At 32.0% G+C, this 22,017-nt stretch overlaps 3 protein-coding genes across 3 annotated transcripts; all 3 read right to left on the bottom strand.

Annotated features, from left to right (window-relative positions):
• Positions 1-6,003: 6,003 nt before the first annotated feature.
• On the bottom strand, positions 6,004-8,557 carry LOC107015480 (eukaryotic translation initiation factor 5A-1). Its single transcript, XM_015215762.1, has 5 exons — positions 8,306-8,557; positions 6,930-7,052; positions 6,774-6,830; positions 6,608-6,682; positions 6,004-6,319 (listed from the first exon to the last, which is right to left on the bottom strand). The coding sequence occupies exons 1-5, from the start codon at positions 8,426-8,428 to the stop codon at positions 6,218-6,220; spliced, it is 480 nt and encodes a 159-aa protein (XP_015071248.1). The 5' UTR covers positions 8,429-8,557; the 3' UTR covers positions 6,004-6,217.
• A 2,256-nt stretch (positions 8,558-10,813) lies between these two features.
• On the bottom strand, positions 10,814-12,795 carry LOC107012276 (uncharacterized protein At5g01610-like). The gene is made up of 3 exons (XM_015212074.2): positions 12,482-12,795; positions 11,943-11,997; positions 10,814-11,472 (listed from the first exon to the last, which is right to left on the bottom strand). Exons 1-3 carry the CDS (start codon positions 12,581-12,583, stop codon positions 11,093-11,095), a joined length of 537 nt encoding a protein of 178 aa, XP_015067560.1. The 5' UTR covers positions 12,584-12,795; the 3' UTR covers positions 10,814-11,092.
• A 748-nt stretch (positions 12,796-13,543) lies between these two features.
• On the bottom strand, positions 13,544-19,014 carry LOC107014898 (carbamoyl-phosphate synthase small chain, chloroplastic). The gene is made up of 11 exons (XM_015215016.2): positions 18,855-19,014; positions 18,313-18,508; positions 17,606-17,738; positions 16,685-16,773; positions 16,542-16,602; positions 16,116-16,183; positions 15,887-16,015; positions 15,467-15,576; positions 15,032-15,379; positions 14,170-14,335; positions 13,544-13,895 (listed from the first exon to the last, which is right to left on the bottom strand). Exons 2-11 carry the CDS (start codon positions 18,437-18,439, stop codon positions 13,846-13,848), a joined length of 1,281 nt encoding a protein of 426 aa, XP_015070502.1. The 5' UTR covers positions 18,440-18,508; positions 18,855-19,014; the 3' UTR covers positions 13,544-13,845.
• Positions 19,015-22,017: the final 3,003 nt, after the last annotated feature.

Raw genomic sequence — 22,017 nt, 5'->3', positions numbered from 1 at the left:
TTTTTTTTTTTTAAATGTAAATCGCTGCCTAGGCAGCGATTTATGTTTTTTTAAAAAAAAAAATTTTTTTTTATAAATCGCTGCCCTGGCAGCGATTTGTAAGAAGAAAAAAACTTTTTGGCATTTTACTTTTTCAGTTGAAGTAAATCGCTGCCGGCGGAGCGATTTTACCGTTTTGGTTTATATAAAATTTTATATACCCTTTTGGAATTTTTGTTAATATTTTCTACCGTTTGAGTTTCGGACTCTGTATTTGAAGGCCTATACTTATTGACTTCAGTCATGTCAAACGAGCTTCTCTCAATTTATCACGTGTATGCTCTACTTGCCCCATTATAATTTAATCGGAAAAAAAAATAACTTTATTTTTTTCATCTTCTCTATGATCAAATTCTTCATATTCAAAAAGTAGAAAGTAATTAACTACGAATACGATCAAATTCTTCATATTCAAAAAGTAGAAAGGAATTAACTACGAATACGATCAAATTCTTCATATTCAAAAAGTAGGAAGGAACTAACTACGATTGATGCTCGTTTCTTTATCTTATCAAATGGAGTATTGTATTTATGATACCACGGCATCCACTTAAATGCAGTAAAAATTCACTAAATTAATACTCGATAACTTAATAGTTTCTTTCAGATATTATTTTTCTCTGATCTCGACTTGGACCAATGAAACAAATTACTTATCTCGATAAGATAATATATTTCAGAAGACCCCTATATAAATATATGGTTTCATTAATATTATAAATTAATAATTTTTAAAAATTATAAATTTATCTAAGACAAGCATCTTAATTCATAGCCGTCGAAGTGCAGCATTAAGGTGAGGAGTGCGCTAGCTAGGTGGAGTTTCAATTTAGTAAAATATGATTTTATTATATTTTTTTTTGTTAAAATTTAAATCTAGTTGAAGCTCATCTCTAGCTTTTCTTATAACATCCTAAAGTTCTGGTGTTGTCTTTTTAAAATGCACCAAAAAATTACGAAGAGTTTGAGACGCGATAAATGTTTTCTTACGCGTAACTGGTTTCAAAGATGTTGTATTATCTTCAACTTAATCATCATCAACATCGCTTTTTCAGATGACATCTACAATTTATTCTAAACTCTAAACCTCTAAACATGAATTTCAAAACACTCTTTTAGTAATAAAATAACCTCAATTCTCTCCTATCCAAGTACCCTAGGCTGAGGGCAATCAACCAAAACACGTACTGTATTATAAGAGAAAAATAGAGAAATTTGATACACGTTATCCCCATTTGCGTGTAATTTGAGAAAAGGATATCGCATTTAAGAGCGTGTGATATTGACGACTTACTCTAATAAGAATATCGATAACTGATTTCATGATACGAATCAATAACCTATATGTCAAATAAATGAGTATAACTTTATTGATAATGGCTCAGTGCTTCAAAATTTATTTCAAATAGTACAACAAGCTAAGTGTCCATAAATAAATTTTTCAAAGTGTCATATTAAAAGAAATTGATTATAATATAATGAGTAGGTGTATAAGCCATAAGTCCATAAATCCTTAATAATTTTATGTGGCGGAAATTGCTGGTAATTAATTAATTAATCATGTAGCACGAAATCTTGCTGTTTGATTTTTAATGGAGGGGAAAAAGAAATTAAAATTGGCCAGTCCCCTATATATTATAGGAGTTGGTTGAAATTTGTACACAATTAATTAATTATATATATATATATATATATATATATATATATAATTTTTACTCAAGTTTTACAGTCTTAGCCAACTCTTATTCATGTAAAGATAAAAAAAATTATTTTTGATACGACTAAAAAAAAGAAATAGGTCTGTTAGTTTTATTGAGGTTAATTAGGACAAATGTTAAGTACTGTCACAATTAATTACATTCTCATTTGACTACTATCTTAATTTATTTGAGTTTAACTTTTGTGGACTAATTAAATAGTATACAACTTTTTTACTCCTTTAAGTTAAAAGATGATCTATGTAAAGTGGAATTACATTGGTCTATAAATAAAAAGTGATATGTTATAACTTATAATTAAAATGTTATAATTAATAATATTTAAAAGTTTAATTTAAAATTCGTAATATTGCTCCTCATATATATGGGGTGATTTTTTCTTACTAAAAGTATCAAAAATCTTTATATTATTAAATGTGTATAAGTTAAAAATTTTAATTGTATCTCAAAGTATATTATAGAGAGGGCCACTTGTTAAAAAATGAAATGTCATAGTTTGAGACAAAATAAGACTAGAGATATAATAAAGTGGAAAACATATTACATAAAAATTGGGAGTAATTTGAAAATTTTACTCGATTGGAACAAGTGGGATTTGACTTGATACCTAATTAGGAATATAGTGTGATTAAAATAACTTTAAACATACTTATGAATCATTGCATCACTTTGTAGTCTTGTGAACAATTATTATCAATCAATTGTACTCTCAAAGCTTTCCTCTTTAGATTTTCGCAGTATTCCTTCGTTTTAAAATAAGTGTCATTTTAACAAAAAATATATTTATTTTAAAATTAACAAGTATAAAATGTAACATTCTTTTCGTTCATCTATACTTGTTCACTATATTAAAAATAGTTATCCGATAATACTTATCCAGTTTGAAAAATCAAGAAATAATTATCCTCTTATGCCTATTTTGCCCTTGCTTTAAATACTATTTAATATCTAATACATTTTCTAAAACAATAAATTTAATGTATTCAAAGGGTACTGTAGGAATATGTGGATAATTATTATTAGATCGAAAAAAATAAAATTGCCCATATTTTGGAAATGTCTCTTCAAATTGAACAATAATATAAGGGTATATAACAACCTTTGGCTTCAATTGAACATTAGTATAAGGGTATAGTTAACAACCTTTGGCTTCAATTTTCAAGGAAACACTTATTTCAAATTTTTTTTGGCTAAAATAACATAAAGACGAAAAAAATAGTAATTACTTAATTTATCCTTTTTTTCTATTTTGCCAACCAATTGTACATGCGTATTTCTTAATGAAGCAATATCACATGACACTCGATACAAATCAATTTCTCTACAAATCATTTTGAAATAATTTTTTTATCGACTAGTATAAACATTTGGGCGAATAATGATGTCATGTATTACTGGGATCATAATGTCAGAAATGGACCATTTTTTTTTTTAAAAAATGAAAAGCATCTAATTATTTCAACCAAAAAAATAATGTTAGAACTTTTTTTGACAATATATTACCATAAATTTCCCTCCAAAATAAATTTCTAAATGAATAAAAAAACCTAACTTCCCATAAATGTACATGACCAAAATTAGTTGGCACATAAGTTGTACGTGTCGTCGTATTTCAGGAACAACAAGGTCTGCAAGTTGCTCTTAGAAAAATCCATTAAATTATACTCTATATGTCTATTTATACAATAATATACACAACTACTCATACAAATACAAATCATTTTCTCTACCAAAATAATAAATACACTTGTAATTCTATTATATATTTCCTCAATATAATATGCCACCTAAAGAAAAAAATATTTTTTTAATTTTTTTTCCAAGGGAGAAATAAAACATACAAAAAAAAGGTTATATTAACCAATCTTCTCGTGAAAGGAAATTTAAGATTGAACAAAGTTAAACTCGTGCAGAAAAATTTAAATCTTAAAAATAAAAATATCGTAAATGAAAATGCTCCTCGATCTTTACATGTGTCGATCTAAATTAAAGATGGTGTGCAAAAAGAAAAATAGTGAGGGTGGTTTTATCATCAAATCAACCAAAAATCATGTGCAATTATTTCAGAATGTTAATCATTCTACTTTTTATTTCAAGTTAGCATAATGTTAATCATTCTGCTTCCCCATCACAAATTCTACTCACTCTCTCTTTTCTCCTTCTGCAAATTTTCGGTGCAAAGTTAGAAATAATATTTTAAAAAAACGTATTCCCTCTGTTCTTATTTACTTGTCTATATTTTTTTTTATATTTGTCCTTATTTACTTATTCATTTTAACAAATCAAGAAAGGACAATAATTTTTTTCCTAATATGCCTATATTTAATTCTAGAAAATTTCTAATACTACTAAGTTGTAATGCATGCCTTTTGGAACAAAAAAAACACATTTATTATACCTGGGAGTTGTACTACAAGGGTAAAATTATAACTAACCTACGATAATCATTGGTACCTTAATACGTGTGTCATTCCTAAAGTGGATAACTAAATAGGGACAGAAAGAGTATATATATAAAAAATAGTTTCTTTTTTTTTCTAAGACATCAAACTATTTTGAACTAAATAATTGTTTGTATTTATACAATACAAGAATTTCATTTATCGACATCCATAACGATATTCGAACAAGTGTTTAATCACATGAAAATAGTTATGAAATTTATTGGGAATCCTATTTATCGCTAGAACATCTTAGCTAAATGAATTTTCTTGTAATCCGTTGTTACTTCGTAGCTAAATGAAGTTAGTGTGAAACTTTTTGTTGTTTAGCTAAGAAATTTAACATCCATTCTTAAGCCAGCTAGACATAGACATATACATATAATAACGTGGCCAAGTTTGCACCTATTTTTCTTATGAGCATTCATTGCTCTTGCTTCACAGACGATTTTTATGATAGATTTTGTTGAAGCAATTACTTCTTTTCTTTTTATAATATGACTGTTAACGCATAATGCTTAACAACAATTAAATATTTTTGCATTAAATTGTTAAAGTCAACTAAACTCACATATAATTTTGATTTACTATCTCTTCTTGAAAGTGGTTTTCAGGTTTAGTGGAGTGATGTGTAAAAAATGGAGGTTGAACCCAGTCTTCATCTCATAAACCACAATGTGGCAATTTAATTTTGAATTTGGGATCAACATCTTGTGAGATGAATTTTGCTTCGATATCATGTTATGAAATGAATCTTAAACTTAACTTATAAGTATAAGATTGTCCAAGACTATAATATAATCACCTGTTTTATTTACTAATATCTATGTGGAACTTCTTTCATTCGTGGACATGTTGTCCCGCAACTTTACACTTTGATATATAATGTATTCAAGCAAAAGAAATTTACTCATAAATAATGAAATTTTGGAAAATGTTAAATCTTAATTCTACTATCAATATTAGATATTGTCTTCACTTTTCTGGTACAATGAAATCTTGAGCATATTGGAACATGCGCTGTGCAGCCCAGTCTTTTGGCTTGTTTTTGTCCAATATTTCAACAACAGTGCTACAACGGCATTGGACCCCCAACATGGTGATAATTCATATTCCTTGTCGTTTTCTAGTCACTAATTTAAAGTTTAATTTCCTATTCCTTGTTTCAATTAAAAATTAAATATCAATACTAATATTAGTAGTACTCAATAGTTTAAATCAAAACACCATTCGATTTGTTAATATTTATATCTTTTTTCTTTTTTTTGGTTTTTGTTAACGTTATTAAACTTGAAAATATGCGGGATTTAAACTTTTGACCCGCTTGCTCCATAGGCAAACCTTCAAGCTGAAAATCAACTTACTGAACTTGAAATTTTGTCCATGAGCAAATAGGTTGTAAAGTTCAAACTCACCGACCTATATTGTGTTCTTTTAGATCTCACCCATATAAAACTTACTACACCAAGCACCTTTTTCGCTTTCTAACTGTTCACAAACTCTACATCAAGCACTTCTTCTGCCTGGCTCAATACTACACAGTTCTACATAGTTTATGGCACAAATCGTACTCAGCCTTGGCCCAACGCTCAGACTAGAGTACAATACTACACAGTTCTACATAGTTTATGGCACAAATCGTACTCAGCCTCGGCCTAACGCTCAGACTAGAGTACTATACTGTCCACGCCAAATGAAAGGACTATAATTTCAAATCTTAACTCTGCAAGGGCAAATTTGAACTCTCGATGAAGAAGCACTTCAAAGAATTTATGACGAAATAGCTTTAAGATACAGAAGCAAGCTTTTACGTCCAGAGACGATACTAGAAAGGTAGCAATATCAGAGTAAAGGAAATACCGTAGTGAGTACAAGAATCCAATCACAACACCATATAATAATAATAGTTAAATGGCAGTTATATAGAACAACTGCAACTGCAAGAGAAAGTAAAGAAGTTTTGGTTCTTAATACATCTTTTTTAGAAACTCTGTAAACATACACTAATACCATCTGCAGCTACTTAGGGCCAATGTCCTTGATACCACAAATCTGCTCCTCTCCCATGGCAGACATCACTGATAGAACCAGGTCTTTCCCCTCAGCAAAACCATCTTTGACCTGTGCTCATCATTTAGAAAAAAACAGTGTTTTAATATTATGGTACAAATGTTAATCTTGCATTGAAGGAATTCGATGCTTTCTGATCGTGCAATAAAAAACTAATGCCTTGTGGAATCTAAATCTAGAGTTAAGTTCAAATGACTCTAATCAGTAAATGTTACTCCTTCCATTAAAAATGATGGCTTGTGTTCAAGTATTACTCATTTCAAAAACTTGTATTCCCGAACATAAAATAGGTAGCAAAGTAACACAGATGCCCAAAACAGATACTGTACTGAGGCTTACCTGAGCCAGAAGAGTATCATCAGTTGGGAGTCTCAAGTCATCCTTGGTGTTACCATTTTCAGTCAACAGACTCACCTGAAACAATGTTACAAGTGAGATAGGAAAGCCAAAAACAAGGAGATTCAAAATCCAAATGACAAACGGAGAAAAATAGCACAATACATACAAAGCCATCCTCAGAGATATCAATAAGCTGATAATCAGTCCTATTCACATGAGGAACCTGTGAAGAAAACAGAAAGCATATTAGTTAGCAATAATTTAGTAAAATGAGTATAGCGAAGCAGCAAGGGAAATGATATATCCAGAGCCAGTTACTTACATCACAATTGTGAGAAGAGGGAACAATATCCTCAAGCTTCTTTCCCGTGAAAATGTCAATTGCCACGAAGTGACATTTAGCATGACCGTGCTTGCCTGTCTTGGAAGTTGAAACTTCAACCACCTTCAACAACAAACCAGACCTATCAGTACTTGTAACTATGAATCAATCAGGGAACATACAACATAACTAACAATGGGGAAAAGAAAAGAAAGTCTATCAGGCCTTGACCACAAAGCTTTAGACTATAGATCATTGGATCTCCAAACTTCTGGCACTGGAACTTTTGCCGTCACAGGGAATATTTTATTTTGACAACCGAGAAATCCGCCAAGACTAATGGTGCACGGTTTGAAACATTTCAAACTCAGGGATAATAGGACATATATTTGAGTTAAATATATACATATTTCCATGTGCGATTGTGTGCATAGAGATGAACCTAGAATCTAGACTCAATGAGATCAGAACAAGTGTTAAGTTATTATACACAACCTATTCATATATACAAATAGTTTGTATCAAAAACAACGAGTTCAGTTGAAACCACAGAGCTGTCCTAAATCACCTTCTGTTAATACATATTGCACTCAGTATTGTAGCTACTACATGGATTTAAGGGTGATCACCAGAGGTGGACCCCTTGGGTGTGGGTGCACGTGCACCCGTTCACTTCTGAAAATTGTGTGCATATATACGTATATTCTGAAACAAGAAATATATAACTCAATGTGCACCCTAAGACATATAAATTGAGTTGGTGTAGTGGTCAAAAACCTGGTTGTTGGAAATCTTAGCAGCTCGCTGGTCGCGGGTTCGATTCGCGAGATTTGAACTAGAAATCACAGTGTACACTAAGGGTCAAGACCATCAAAAGATAGAGTGAATTATGTTGGATTTTTTAAATTTATATTTATATATAAACTCGATTTTATACTTGTTTGACAATATTTTTCGAAGAAGTGTCATGGTTTCACTAACTCACATTCAACTGTTATAGTCCTCCGCCGTCACCCACTCCCAATACTGGGTTCGCCTCTGGTGGTCACTATCGAAAAATTAGAGTGTATGTAGGTCAAAAATAACTTTACAGAGACATATACTAAAGTTTAAAACACTGTGAACAAAAATTCTAGCTTCGCCACTGAAATTTGCACCATATCAACTTGTATTTACCAAGTATGAATTCTCCGGAGTAACGTGTATGGAAGGTGTTATTTCAACAGATACAATCAATAAAAGTAAAACAAAAAAATCATGACCGATCAAATATGAAACCCTAAATACTCAGCATGTCAACAAATTCTCAGTATAACAAAACCTAAAATAACAAATATCAGTAGTCACAGCGATTAAAACAGGGAGAAGAGAGAGACCTTGCAAGGACGATTTTTGATGACGATGTGACCACCTTTACGAATAGTACCAGCTTGTTGAGGATACGTCTTTGAAGCTCCGGCATCGGCCTTGGATTCGAAGTGGTGCTCTTCGTCCGACATCGTTTTGATCTTCGCCGGTGGAGAGGATTAAGGAGAAAGAGAAATTTGGGACTACTGGGACTGAGGGATTTGCTTGCCTGTTTCTTTTCGTGTATATATATATATGATATGATAATGCGTTTAAGTGACGCAGTCGTATAACGCTCAAATTTTGGAATTTTATTTTTGATGCTTATCCACTTTTTCACCGTCCCACGCGTGCTCAGCCCAAATAAATATTATTTTATATAAATATTATTAATCAATAAATTAATAGTGTTTTCGAGATTTATTGAATTTTTAAGAAATTTAAAGAGATAAGTATCAAAAACACATTTAAATTATTCACCTTTTTTGAGTTTTATACCTAAATTATCACTTTTTAGTTTGAGAAACACACCTCAGTGATGTGTGTAGTGCACTCTCTCTTTTATATGAAAAAACTTTGACACATTACATTCCACATAGATAAAATATTTTATCTAGATAAAAATATTTTAATAATAAAAACTTAATATTAATTAAAATTAAAGATTACTATCCATATAAAAAATTAAATTATTTTTCTTATCTCACTCCACCACCTCCTTCACGTACCCCCTCTCCCGCAACAACCCCATCTTTTTTTTAAAAAATAAAATAAAAAGCATTTATAAAATATTTTTAAAATTTTCATATTTCATCCTCATCCTCCCCCTCCCCCGATAGAAATTGATATTATTTTATTTAAAAAAATCTACCCCATCCTATTTAATTTTTCGCTCCTAATTTTTATTGTTTTTACGTTTTTCTTATTTTGTGTTAGATATGCACGTACATATATTTTTAGAAAAAAATTCTACTCTAGCGTATCGAATATAATATAAACAACTAAAAAATATAAAAAGTTGAAAATAAAATGAAAGCGTAGGGTTAAGTGGGATGGTAGAATTATATTTTTAAGAAAATAAAATAATATCTAAATTATTATTTGATGAGGGGGAGGAGATGAAGTAAAAAATGAAATACTTTTATAAAAGAAATTTAAACAAAATAAAAAACTTTAAAAAATGGTGTGGGGTAAGAAAATATTTTATATTTTATTTAATAAAAAAAATCTTATTTTTTTATAATAGTTTTTTAATTTTTAATTTTAACTAATACTAATAATTTTTATTTATTTTTTTATCAAGGTTGAATATTTTGTCTCATGTAGAGTGTGATGTGGAAGTTCTTTAAAATAAAAGAGAGAGAGTGTATTACGCATACCATGATGAGAGCGATATAAAAGAGAAATGTGTGTTTCTCAAACTAAAAAGTGATAATTTAGGTATGAAACTCAAACTTTCAATAGTTTAGGTATGAAACTCAAAAAAAGGTATAATTTATGTGTGTTTTTGACACTTATCTCAATAAATCTTTTATGAAAATTACATTCATTAATTTGAAGTCAAGATAAATAATCTCGATTATCATAACAAAAATGGATGTTAATAGCATCTTAAATTATTTGGGTAAAAATGATATATGTTCTGAAGTTCAAAGTAAAGAAGAAATTGTGGATCCGTTGATAAAACAATATTGGATATGAAGTTAAAGTTGATATAATACCTTTAAAATAAGTTTCACATAAGGACGTGATTATCACGTCTAGAACTCTTCATAATTTTTGATGCAGTTCATAACATCAGTACTTTTGGATAGAATAAGAAAAATTAGAGATGAACTTCAATTTTTTAAATTTTAACAAAAAACATTAGAATCATATTTTACTAAATTGTCTGAATTTAAAGAAATATAGAGATCTTTTGAAAATATACTATCTTATTATTTTCTCAAAATTGATAAATCTTTCCAGCGGAGATGACCCAAAGCCGTTCCCCCTTCAATGCCACATGTTTGTAGGCTATTATTAATGGCGGACCTACGATTTTTATTTAGGAGATTCGAAAAATAAAAATATAACGTGTAAATAAGCCAATAAAATAGTTTTAAAAGGACTATCACTAGGCTATCTCATTTTCCTTGTCATTAAGAGGTTCGAAATATATATGTTCACATAAATACAAAAATTTTACCTTATATATACGATGTAATTTTTTACCAAGGCATGGATCCGCCCCTGGCTATTATATAATACTCACCACAGTCTGCTCACACAGAAAACATTATGACTGAAGTTTGTAGCGATTGCGGATTATCTTGAAATTTCCAAAAACACAAATAATGGATATAGGATAAAGATATTTTGATTATGCTGAGTTTCTGATTCTACTTTTTTTTTTAACAAAGAAAAATTTAGCTTCTTTCCAACTATCCCAAATACCTTTGATATGATTTCTGTTGAATCATTTCAACCATCAACTCCTTATCTATCCAATGCTTTGATCAAGAATGCTAGATGATAACATCAATGAGCTATAATTCTCCTTTAACCAAAATTTAAAATTCTCATTTTCACTTTTGGGCAAGATCAAATTATGCCAATGGCAAAACAATTGTGTCCAATAATACCCGTAGACTAATGATCTAATAAGTTGGATGTAAACAAAGAATCACAATGCACAAGCAATTAACAAGAAGGCTAAAATCTCTAGTAGATAGATAGATAGATATATATGAACATGCACATTGTTTTCTCTATAAAATGAAGGACCATTATTTCTCTTTTGAAATTTTTACTTCTTTTGCTCTTTCCTCGAACCCTCAAAACTCTTCAACTTTAACAGCATCACGAGGTATTTCATATGCTACTTTCGACCTTGATTTCTTCACTCCAGCATTGAACCACAACTTATCAGACTTGTAGCTCTCAACGTTGATACTCGTGACTTTGACCCATACTAACACCTTAGTCTTCATTCCATCTACTCCAGTGAGTTTTCCCCTTGACAGAGTTCCTTTAACGCGAGTAGCATATCTCATAACAGATGAATCCTTGAAGCAGATCTCACAGGCTGATGGCAGGTAGACAATGAGCTTTGATTTTGACTCGTCGAATTCATAGCATGTTATGTTTTGGGGGAAAAGACCAGAAGGCAGGTTGTATTCTCGCAAGAGATCTGGCAAAGATTTTGTAGGTTTGCCTAGCAAATTACAGGATCAGATCGGATTAGGGTGCTATAAGTTGCGGATTTATTGAACTAAAAAAGTGTATGAACTAACTTTGCATCCTTGAGATACACAATTATAAGTTACAAAGGAATACAGTTGGGAGCGCTACCATAATAATTCTAGTACACTTATGACTTATTCCACATCCTTCAACGCCAATGCTATCATATAGGGATATGAATTATACAACAACATGCCCAGTGTAATCCTATTAGTGGGGTCTGGAGAGGGTAGAATATACGCAGACTTTGCTGCTTACTCTTTGTAGAGAAAAATGGAGTTATTGCCATCCATGATAGCCAAAGACTTGAATGCGATATTATAGTAAAGAATTCCAAATGCAATTTTTCGAAAACTGTTTACTCGAGAAAAAACTATATGAATACATATTAAATCACAGACAACCGGAAAATGCAGAGTTGATTGAAGTAAATATGCATACCTTTTAACTTGTTGAAGATCCATTTTGCCTTTTCTTCAACAGTGTTAGACAGATTCTGAAACATGTGAAATCAAGCAGCGTGATGAACCAGTCACAACTTTTATCTACATATATGTAATTAGAACAAACTGAACTGCCATAAACTCTCAACTAACATATGAAGGTTTTCGATTTTTACTATTTGAACAGTCTTAATACTTTTATGTCAAACAGACACAAATAGTAACAAATCTCCAGATCAGAGTGGAGACTATCCGCTATTGCTCTCGCCTAGATCCCATCTCTGATCAAAATTAAAACAAATCAGTAAAAAAACAGAGGCAAGTATACACACAATATTTAGCACCAATTGTATCTGCTTTCATATGTGCCTCTACCTCCACGAGATAGGGATAAGGTCTGAGCAAACGAGATTCTAAATATGCAATAATACAAATCACACACCACAATTTTTAATTTCAAATTTTGAATCTCGCATTGCAGAATTGAAAGAACTATAAATGCAGAGAAAAGGAAAAAGAAAGAGGAAGAAAGCATACGGATAGGTCATTAGAGATATTGGAGATCTCTTGTTTGGCTTTCTTCGAAACCCAGAATGTACTTGATTTCAAGCTCACTACTGTTGTAAGTGCTTTATCCATTCCAATTTCTGTAACAACACTGAGAGCTGATAAGGAAGAAGAAATCAAAATGCAATAAATATCTGTGGATATGAATTTGTCATGTTCACACAATTCATTATTTATCTCCACTCATCACTCACTACTACCAAAAATAACGGCGCTACAATGAGAAAAAAAAAAGAGCGATTCTAATGTGAGGCTACATGAAAATAAAAATAAAAATTGAAATTTAAAATTTGAAAATTAGGTTTGTGTTTGGAAGTGAATAATACATTTGAGAAAAATAGAAATATGAAATTCTCAATTATTGTCGACTGTCATCAACAACTAAATTCGTTGAGTTAAATGGAAAAATACGTTAATGAAACTTTCCTTCTTAGTTAATTTACGTGTAATTGTGTGACCAACTTTGAAAGACTTGTTTGTACCATATGGAAAATGAACAATTAAAACAAGATGGTATTGTAATTGATTCGAGTCTTATCATCAAAGTTTATGATAAAGTGATAAATATTACTCATCTCTTAATTGAAAATATCAAATTCGAGTTGGTAAATTCAGCCTTGCTCTATTTTTTAAAATTATTTTTTGGGATGAGGTTAGGTACATGAATTGTGTTTTTATCTTTATTTAGGTGGCAAATAGCAATCATGTGATTTTGCCTTAATTACAATTAGGCAATCATGTGGAGTGTTTAGCATCTATTTGAAATTCATGTGATGGTGGATGCCCACACAAATAATTTTAAATCATCTCTATTTCTTTGCTTACAAGGCCATGTTAGTAATTAGCCCATCATTATGCTTGTTATTTTTTTTTAGAAAAACTGATTGATTTTTTTTCTAAGGAAATAATTTTATGTTTAGATTTGAATTTACATGGTACATTGTCAGTTTCTCTTTTGAAAAGTATATAGAGTTAATAGGGAAAAATGAGAGATCATAGTGGTTGCTCAAAACACAGGAGCAAAACCTTAAGCAGAAAGCAGCATGATATTTGCTCAAGACAAAAACAAAGTGTATATTATAATTACTAGACCACAGACAGACATAGAATACCATTACACAAACCAAGTATATCTTTAGACTAGAAAATATATATATATATATATCCATCACTGTAATTGCAAAGAAGATGTGCAGCATGACAGAAAGCTCCGGCTTGATTTATGACAAGAAGAGATGAAACACAACAGAGATAGCAAATCTCATCGAAATTCTCCTTTTCGGAATGTGGTTCCTTCAAACATATCTCTCATCTTCAGACTCTGGGAAATGGACTTATGCCTTCACTTTTTCTTGCTTCATAAGTTGTATGAATTCTCCAAATACTGTCCACAAACGAAAGGAAACAATGAGATATTTTGCATAATTATGGCTTTATTCAGGCAGCTGCTCTGAGATACAAGCAAATCAATTAAAATAGTTGTTCTTCAGAATTTTCTTTTGTAGAATTGATTGGCCATGTGACATCATAATTCTCAAGATTGTACTTATCGTCTGCACAAACAGTAGACAGCAGTAGTAGAATTTTACAGGTAAAGACAAATTGGCCGAGGTTTGTTGTATACAAGGACAAGGAGGAACGAGTTAGGATAAGTTTACCAGGATCTGAATCATGAGGCCCTGGAGATGCTTCGGGGTGGTATTGAAGTGACATCAGCTTCATTTTAGAGGAGGCAAGACCAGCACAACTTCCATCATTCAAATTTACATGAGTCACCTCTACACCATCTGGGAGAGACTCAGGGTCAACAGCGTAGTTGTGATTCTGCATATGGAAGATTATAAAATGTTCAAAATATCATTGAAGTACAAACAACTCTATTTAGTAGGCGCTTGGACATGCAATTTGGAGTTTTTACTTGAAATCAGTGTTTGTACGACATTTGAAGAAAATTCAACTTCTACTTGAATTTTAATCTGGGGTCTGGGGAGGTGGTGTGTACGCAAACCTTAACCCCACTTACCTTGTGAAGGAAGAGGTTGCTTCAGAGAGAGACTCGGGCTCAAGTATAACAATTCAAAACAGGTTTGAAAAGGAAATACCGTACCGCATACAATCACAAACATTTTTCCATAAAAGGAGCATGAGAATATGTGATTTGCTAATGTGGTTTCTTAGGATATTCTGTTACTTGTTTCTGAAATATGGTTTGCTTATTTGGTAAGATTGTAAGAATTGGGAAGTTTTGATAGTCTTCACAAATTGTAGTTTTTCATGTTTATGAGGAAAAGTAGAACTTTTGAGATCCAGATGCTTGTCCAAAAACAAAATTTCAACTTGAAATCATCTTGAGTTCAAATCATGGCCAAACAGGCCCTTAAACTCAGAAATGAGAATCATTATTATGCACCTACCGTAATACTTAAAGGGAAGTAAACATTGATGAACAGGGATGCAATTGTACAGAAATTTGGAAATCAACATGACAACAATCAAGCTAAAGTTCTCTATGGCACATACCTGGGCACTGATCTCAACACATCCATTTCGAAGGTTTCTAACTGGATGGTTTCCTCCGTGGTGACCAAATTTCATTTTGAATGTCTTACCCCCCAATGCTTGACCAAGCAACTGGTGACCCATACATATACCAAAAACAGGAACTTCTCCAATAAGTTCTTTTACCGCTTCAACTGCATAAGGAACTGCAGAGGGATCTCCTGGCCCATTGCTGAAAAGAACCCCATCAGGATTCATCTTTAGGGTTTCAGATGCTGGCCATGTTGAAGGAACAACAGTGATTTTACAGCCATAGGATGCTAAGCGCCGAAGTATATTATGCTTGATTCCAAAATCATATGCAACAACCTTCATTCAACACAAAGGGCAAAAAGTAATTAGTTTTCTACTGAAACAATGTTCTTGGCGGAATCTAAAAACTCTAGCAATACTGACATTGAAAGTTTCTTTATTTCCTCCATTATCATTGAATTCCCAATCTGAGCCTGTTCTATCAATCCATTGGTAAGGAGATTTGCATGAAACACCACTGATTAGATCCACACCTACACAACGTAACACATTAATAATAGAACTCTTAAATTTTCCCAGAAATTCCAAATATTTCACTTCATTTAGGATATATGAAGATGGAGTTTTGTTTTATTATACTTTTTGCGAAGGAGAGAAGTAGCACATTATTTGGAATTTATGAAGATGGAGTTGGAAAACAGGTTTGGGATACTTCTCAAAATTTGAAATCCAACTCCAACTTGAATTCGAAAATTTTATAAACGAGCAATGAGTTTGAAATAGAGCAAAAAATTATTCCGAAAAAAGTAAATAGTTCTCATGGCCAAACGGCCAGTAACATACCCACAATGTCCCATGTACGGGACATTTCAAGAAGTTCTTCGTCACTTTTTGAATTTTCTGTGCTCAAGACTCCTATGAGGCTTCCGTCTTCTCTTAACCTTCGTGTAATTGCTCGGGTGTCAACATCATCTGTTGCATGGTAAAGTGGTTGATATATCAGAGAACTTGAATTCCACAGTTTGAAATGGAAATGACAAGTGGCCTTGTATACGACAGGTATAGGACTTACATATACCCATGATGTTCCTTTCAGCCAAATAGTCACCAAGTGTCGCTGTGCATCTCCAATTTGAGGTGCTAAGAAAAATATACAACAGGTTAATCCAGGGGTGTAAATGAGCAGATTAGGCTGAATTTGAGCGGGATCAAAATGGTTGAGTTACTAAATGGGTGCGTTGTTGAATTTCCCAAAAGAAAGAAGGTCAAGACCCAACTCGCTCAATTCTTACTAAGTTTTAATTTCTTTTGTTTTCTCTTTTGTAAACTTTTAGTACCTAATAAAACTATATTTCTTCTTTATCAGCCCAGTCGTTTGATTGGCTGAAAGAGCTTAGCTAATAAATGGGGTCATGGTTAATTTACCCACCCCTAGGTTAAACTATAAACACCATACTGTTTGAAGACTGATCTGAAAAGCAGGACACAGCGACCAAACCTGATACTTAAACTTCTAATGACTAATCCTGCAAGAAAGCACTGCATCGATTCTTCATCGTCTGCCCAGATAAATTTTCAAAACAGTCAAAGATTATTCAAACAAAATAACAATTAGTCATGAAACAAAAATACTAAACGCACCAAAATTCATCCCAGTATTCCCGATGTGAGGGTTAGTCATTAAGACGAACTGGCCCGCATAACTAGGGTCTGTAATTATCTCCTGGTACCTGTAACATCGGAAACAGAATATCTCATAAAGAAGACACTCAAAAGAATCTGAAAAGGAAAAAAAACAGTCGCAAGTAGAAAGAGATAAAAGCAGAAAGGAAATAAATTCATTTTTTCCTGCATTCTCTGAATAACTCTGTGAGATATATCAAGCATCCAAATTATAGGTAGCGGAGATAATATATGCTTGGGATTTACAGTGTCAACTTTCCGTCCTTTCTACATTATTTCCCTTTTCACAGGCATTTAGAGACTTCTTTCATTTTCCAAAATGACTCAACTTTGTGATGTAAGATTCAATATTTAGATTCCTCTAAATTTAGCAAATATATCCTCAAAAAAGAATTTCTCTAAAGAGACAGGAGGTAGATCAGATATTCGATACAAGGTTGGAGTGGCCTCCATGGTGGTCAAAATGAGGGAGGTGAGGTTGAGACAGTTCGAGCATGAGAAGTGGAGGAGCGCAGATGTCCCAGCTCAAAGCTCCACTAGAATTTAGTCTGTACAGAGGCTACACAGATCAAAGGGAAAGAAATGATCTTCAACAGCAAGCAAGAAATACAGTAACGGAATAATTTATTTATTGAGCTGAAGTGATCGTCAATGATCTTATAAAAATAGATTTAATGGAATCACAGCTTAAGATAATTTCAGCATGTGTGCGGAATGATTCTTCACAAGCCCATAATAGTCCTATACTAGTTCATTATGAATACTCTGACTGCCACCTATATTGGACAAGACCGAAAGCGAAGATAATTTAGTACTTAACTTATCCTTTGAGAAGATATATAGTAATAAAATTAGCAAACAAAAATAATTGTGTTATACCCAGTTAAAGAGGTATTGAAAACCACTTCTCCAACTTGGGTTCCACGAGCACCAAATGATTTTGCCTTCCAAATTGAACCATCCTCAAGAACAAGTCTAGCATCTGCTACCTTCCAAGGTCTTTCAACCAGACCTGTAGCTCATCCAGGAAAATATATAATCATTTAGAGTTCTAATAGACGCTATTAATTCAAATAAATCCAAAATAAGGAGAACAAGAGGTGCTTGAGCTCATATTATTTGTATATGACCTGACAACTACCGGTATCTATAAGCAAAAGAAGTCAAAAAGGAAAAGAAAGTCATTTTTTCCAGTCAACCTCCTAAGTTTTATTCTTATAGCACTATATTCTATTATATATTTTTGTCACTTTGGTTGCAGGTTACCCATATGGATGAAGAATCTAATTTTAAAAATCTAATTGCAGGTGATATTATACCAATGATGCTGACTTTTCAAAAACATTTTGAATTTGTTTATGTTAACTACTAGTAGTATTATATTACAGGGGATGAATTGGTCCAACCAAACACTACACATATTGTTGAGATATCATCAGAAATAACAAATAATGGATAATAATCCAACAACCTAAAGAGGAAGGGGGAAAAACGCTGAACAAAGCATAGCACTTTTTAATAGCTGAGAAAACAACAAGAAAATGCAAATGAATTCATGGACACAGAGATGGAAAAGAAAGACCAACCAGAAGATGCACCATCCAACGATAGGTTCTTCGAAGAGCATTTGACAGTAAAAACTCTGGAATTTGCAGAGTTTTTTGGAAAAAGGGCACTGAACACAACACTGTGAATCCTCGCAGCACAATCCATAACTTAGCTTCTGTAACTAAACAATTCTTCTTTCTCCCTCAATTAAGATGAAACTGTTGATACTCAGCCCTAGCAATAATTTAGGCTTTATTCAGGTTGGACCCATTCATCAAACAATACATACATTATGTATAAATAAAAATAAATAGACATACAGAATTTTTAGTTTATGAATTCTGAATCGCAATTTACTTCATTGCTACGTACTCAATAGATTATCATTTACTGAATTTTTTTAAAACAACTACATATAATCATTCATAGCTTGCTTACTTCAAAAAAAAATTCTTCAAAAGACAAAAAGAAATGGATTATTACTACTAATCAAACACAAATTAGCACAACTTAACAATTTGAAGAAAATCAACAGGAACAGGAACATTCAGATAACTAAAAAAACCATTGATAAACTTACAATTCCGCCTAGAAAATCCGGTAAATGGAACTTTTTCGGCGACCGGGGAAGGTTTGGAGAAGAAAACTTTTGAAGGACAGAATGGGCTCAATTTCGGCTCATTACATAAAGATTAGGTTGGGCCGAGGTCCTATTCTCAACTGGGTTTTCAAAGTATTTTCTTTTTTTATTAGTTAACATATACTAGCACATTATATTTATAAAAAAAATAATTACACTTTTGTGAAAAAACTGATCTAACGTGATATATAACTATATATGTTATAACTAGTAGAAAATTTCCTGATCGACCTGGCATTGTTTTCCATTATATATATTTTCCTTCGAACTTCTTTTTTTCTAAGCTCAATCCTCCTTCTCTCCTTCGCCATGTCATGTCCCCTATGGTGTTATAAATTAGTATCTCTCTCGGTCTATCGTCATGTCGTGTTGTATATGATGTTATAAATTAAAAAAATTTCAGATATTTTAATGTATTTATCTTTCGATTCAACGAAGAAATTTTACGAGGAAAAGGAAATAAAACCAGTAAGACAAAATAAATTTAAAAAAACATATACCACCCAATGTCAAAATAATTTAGTTTTAATTACATTCATTAAATTTGAATTTCTTATCACGGTATTGATTTTATGTCATATGAAAACGATAAAAATTATTTTAACCTAAATACGACAAGGCACTACTAACGGGACAACTTGTAACTATCCGGAAAAAGATAAAATAAAATTTAATAATAGGTACTTAAGGTAAGTTAATTATTAATTAAAAATCTGGAATTTTAAAGGCATAATGGTCCTTTCGCGTATAAATTAAAATAAACCAGATGTTTATTAATTCAATTTAAATTATATTTGACTAATTCTTGAATTTAGTCTCCTAACCCTATTAGTTCTCTCTCACACGCTTAATAACTCTCTCTCACGTTCCATCTTTCTCACGTTATTCTGCCAAATATCAACAGTTCTTCACGCTTGAAGAAGCGTGAAGAACTCACATGAAATTTTAAGAAAAACAAAGCAACCAAAAAAAATATATTATTAAGGCGAAGAGAAGTAAGGCGAAGAGAAGTTGTTCGTTGAGTGGTGTGGACGTTGAGGTAATTGGATTGATTTTTGGAGAGAGTTGTGGGTAGCGAATTCTTCGTTTGAACATATGGGTTTCTCTCATGGAATTCTTTCTCCAAGAGTACTTTCTTTCGAATGTTTCTTAAACTCTTGAAACTAAGGTTGTTCCCCTTCGTATGTCCTTGTCCTTAGCTCCCTAACGAATTTGTTGTCCTTAGCTCCCTAACGAATTTGTAGGATGGGTATGTTGTGCTGCTAGATTTTTGCATGAATGATGTGTTTAAATTAAATATGAATGTGTTTATGTGCGGGAAATCACGATAATGATCATCAAAATATGACCGGAAAAATTAATGTATAGGTGTGTATAGGGCAGTGTTTTAGTCACTGTTTTGGGGTGTATAAGTTGTGTATTTATTGTGTATTTTATGTGTATAATGGGTGTACAATGTGATGTTCATTAGATGAAGTATTGTGAATTGAATAACCATCTTATAGCTATTTAAACTTATGAAAAAAATGCACCTAAAAATGGTTGGAGAAGATTTTTGTACCCTTCAAAAGTGAAATTCTGAGTTTTTAAATTAAAATAAATTAAGTGAGGTCAAAGGGAATCGAACCCAAGACCTCACTTGTGAAAGAAACTGAAAAAAAAAAAAAAGGGGAAGGGGCTAAGGGGAATCGAACCCCTTAGCTTCTGGTTCGCTGGAAAAAGAAAAAAAAAGGGAGAAAATGAAATGGGGGAAGAGGAGAAGGGAATTAATTCAGTAAATTAAATGGGAGGCGTGGGATTCGAACCCACGACCTCTAAGTGCGCGCGAGAGAGGGGGAAAATGGGAAGAAAAAAAAATGTGAGGCGTGGGAATCGAACCCACGACCTCAGGGACTGTAGCAGCGAAAAATAAAAATAAAAATAGAGGGGCTGTGGGGGTTCGAACCCACCACCTCACAGCCTCCTCTCTTCAGCGAAAATTAAAAGAAAATAAGGGGGCTGTGGGGGTTCGAACCCACAACCTCCATATTGTAGTAAACTAAATTCTAAAAATCAAAGGGGTTGTTGGGGCTCGAACCCCCAACCTTTCGGTTAATTAATAGTAAAAAATTAAAATAGAAAATTTATCCCTTCACGTGAATATTGTGATTTAAATTAGAATTCTAAATAAAATAGAATATTAATTCTTTCATGTAAATGTTGGAATTTAATTAAGAATTCTATTTAAAATAGAAAATTTATTTCTTTCATGTAAATGTTGAGATTTAAGTTAGAATTCTAATTAATATAGAAAAATCATTATTTCATGAAGATGTTGAGATTTAAGTTGGAATTTTAATTAATATAGAAAATTCATTATTTCATGAAGATGTTGAGATTTAAGTTGGAATTTTAATTAAAATAGAAAATAAATCATTTCATGAAGATGTTGAGATTTAATTTAGAGTTCTAATGTTATGAATATTAGAAATAAAATTAATGAAAAATATAAATGATATCCAAGTGATTCAAGAGTCGGGTTCCCGTACCCAAACTTCCGTAATGATACATAAGTCATACGTGAGTAAAATATTCAAGAATAATGTCATCTACTTAGATCAAAAATCAAGATCTTGGTATATATACAAGATACATAAGTCTTGTAATACATAATCTTAGGAAAATAAGAATCACTTAACGAACTATAAATGAAGCCCCATGGCTTGTATGTATAGACACATAAGTTTAACATACGTTCAAAAATAAGTGAACCTAAGATATACGTAATGAAATGAAGAAATGAACATTCACATAATAAGAGGTAAGTAATTATGAAAAATAAAGGTGCTAATAATGAAGAATATGGTGACAATCATGATGTGAGGCTAATGTATATGATGAGAGCAATCTCAAATGAGCCTAAGTAAATGTTACCAATACGTACTCACTAATGAGAGTGTAAGATAATGAAGAGACCAGTCTCTGTGAACACTCTAATGAAAATATTGAGTATAAAACACTTAATACTAATGATGAGATGAGAAATCATCTATTGAGCTATGACGTCCTCATACTAGAAGCCAGCTTCCATGATGTATGAGTTGAATGTAATGGAACTTTATAC

This window comes from Solanum pennellii, chromosome 3 (assembly GCF_001406875.1).
Source record: "Solanum pennellii chromosome 3, SPENNV200".
Classification (NCBI taxonomy): domain Eukaryota; kingdom Viridiplantae; phylum Streptophyta; class Magnoliopsida; order Solanales; family Solanaceae; genus Solanum; species Solanum pennellii.
The sequence above is the reverse complement of the archived record's forward strand: the minus strand, read 5'-3'. Positions and strand labels throughout refer to the sequence as shown.

Excerpts from the sequence above, each read along its gene's own strand:
- LOC107012276 (XM_015212074.2), bottom strand. The coding sequence starts at position 12,583 with ATGGATAAAGCACTTACAACAGTAGTGAGCTTGAAATCAAGTACATTC. Across the intron at positions 11,998-12,481 it reads ATATCTCTAATGACCTATCC|AATCTGTCTAACACTGTTGA; the intron begins GTATGCTTTCTT and ends CACATGTTTCAG. Across the intron at positions 11,473-11,942 it reads GATCTTCAACAAGTTAAAAG|GCAAACCTACAAAATCTTTG; the intron begins GTATGCATATTT and ends GTAATTTGCTAG.
- LOC107014898 (XM_015215016.2), bottom strand. The coding sequence starts at position 18,439 with ATGGATTGTGCTGCGAGGATTCACAGTGTTGTGTTCAGTGCCCTTTTT. Across the intron at positions 16,184-16,541 it reads ATTAGAAGTTTAAGTATCAG|CACCTCAAATTGGAGATGCA; the intron begins GTTTGGTCGCTG and ends TATTTTTCTTAG. Across the intron at positions 15,380-15,466 it reads GAAATAAAGAAACTTTCAAT|GTTGTTGCATATGATTTTGG; the intron begins GTCAGTATTGCT and ends TGTTGAATGAAG.
- LOC107015480 (XM_015215762.1), bottom strand. The coding sequence starts at position 8,428 with ATGTCGGACGAAGAGCACCACTTCGAATCCAAGGCCGATGCCGGAGCT. Across the intron at positions 7,053-8,305 it reads TCAAAAATCGTCCTTGCAAG|GTGGTTGAAGTTTCAACTTC; the intron begins GTCTCTCTCTTC and ends TTGTTGTTGAAG. Across the intron at positions 6,320-6,607 it reads ATGATACTCTTCTGGCTCAG|GTCAAAGATGGTTTTGCTGA; the intron begins GTAAGCCTCAGT and ends TGATGAGCACAG.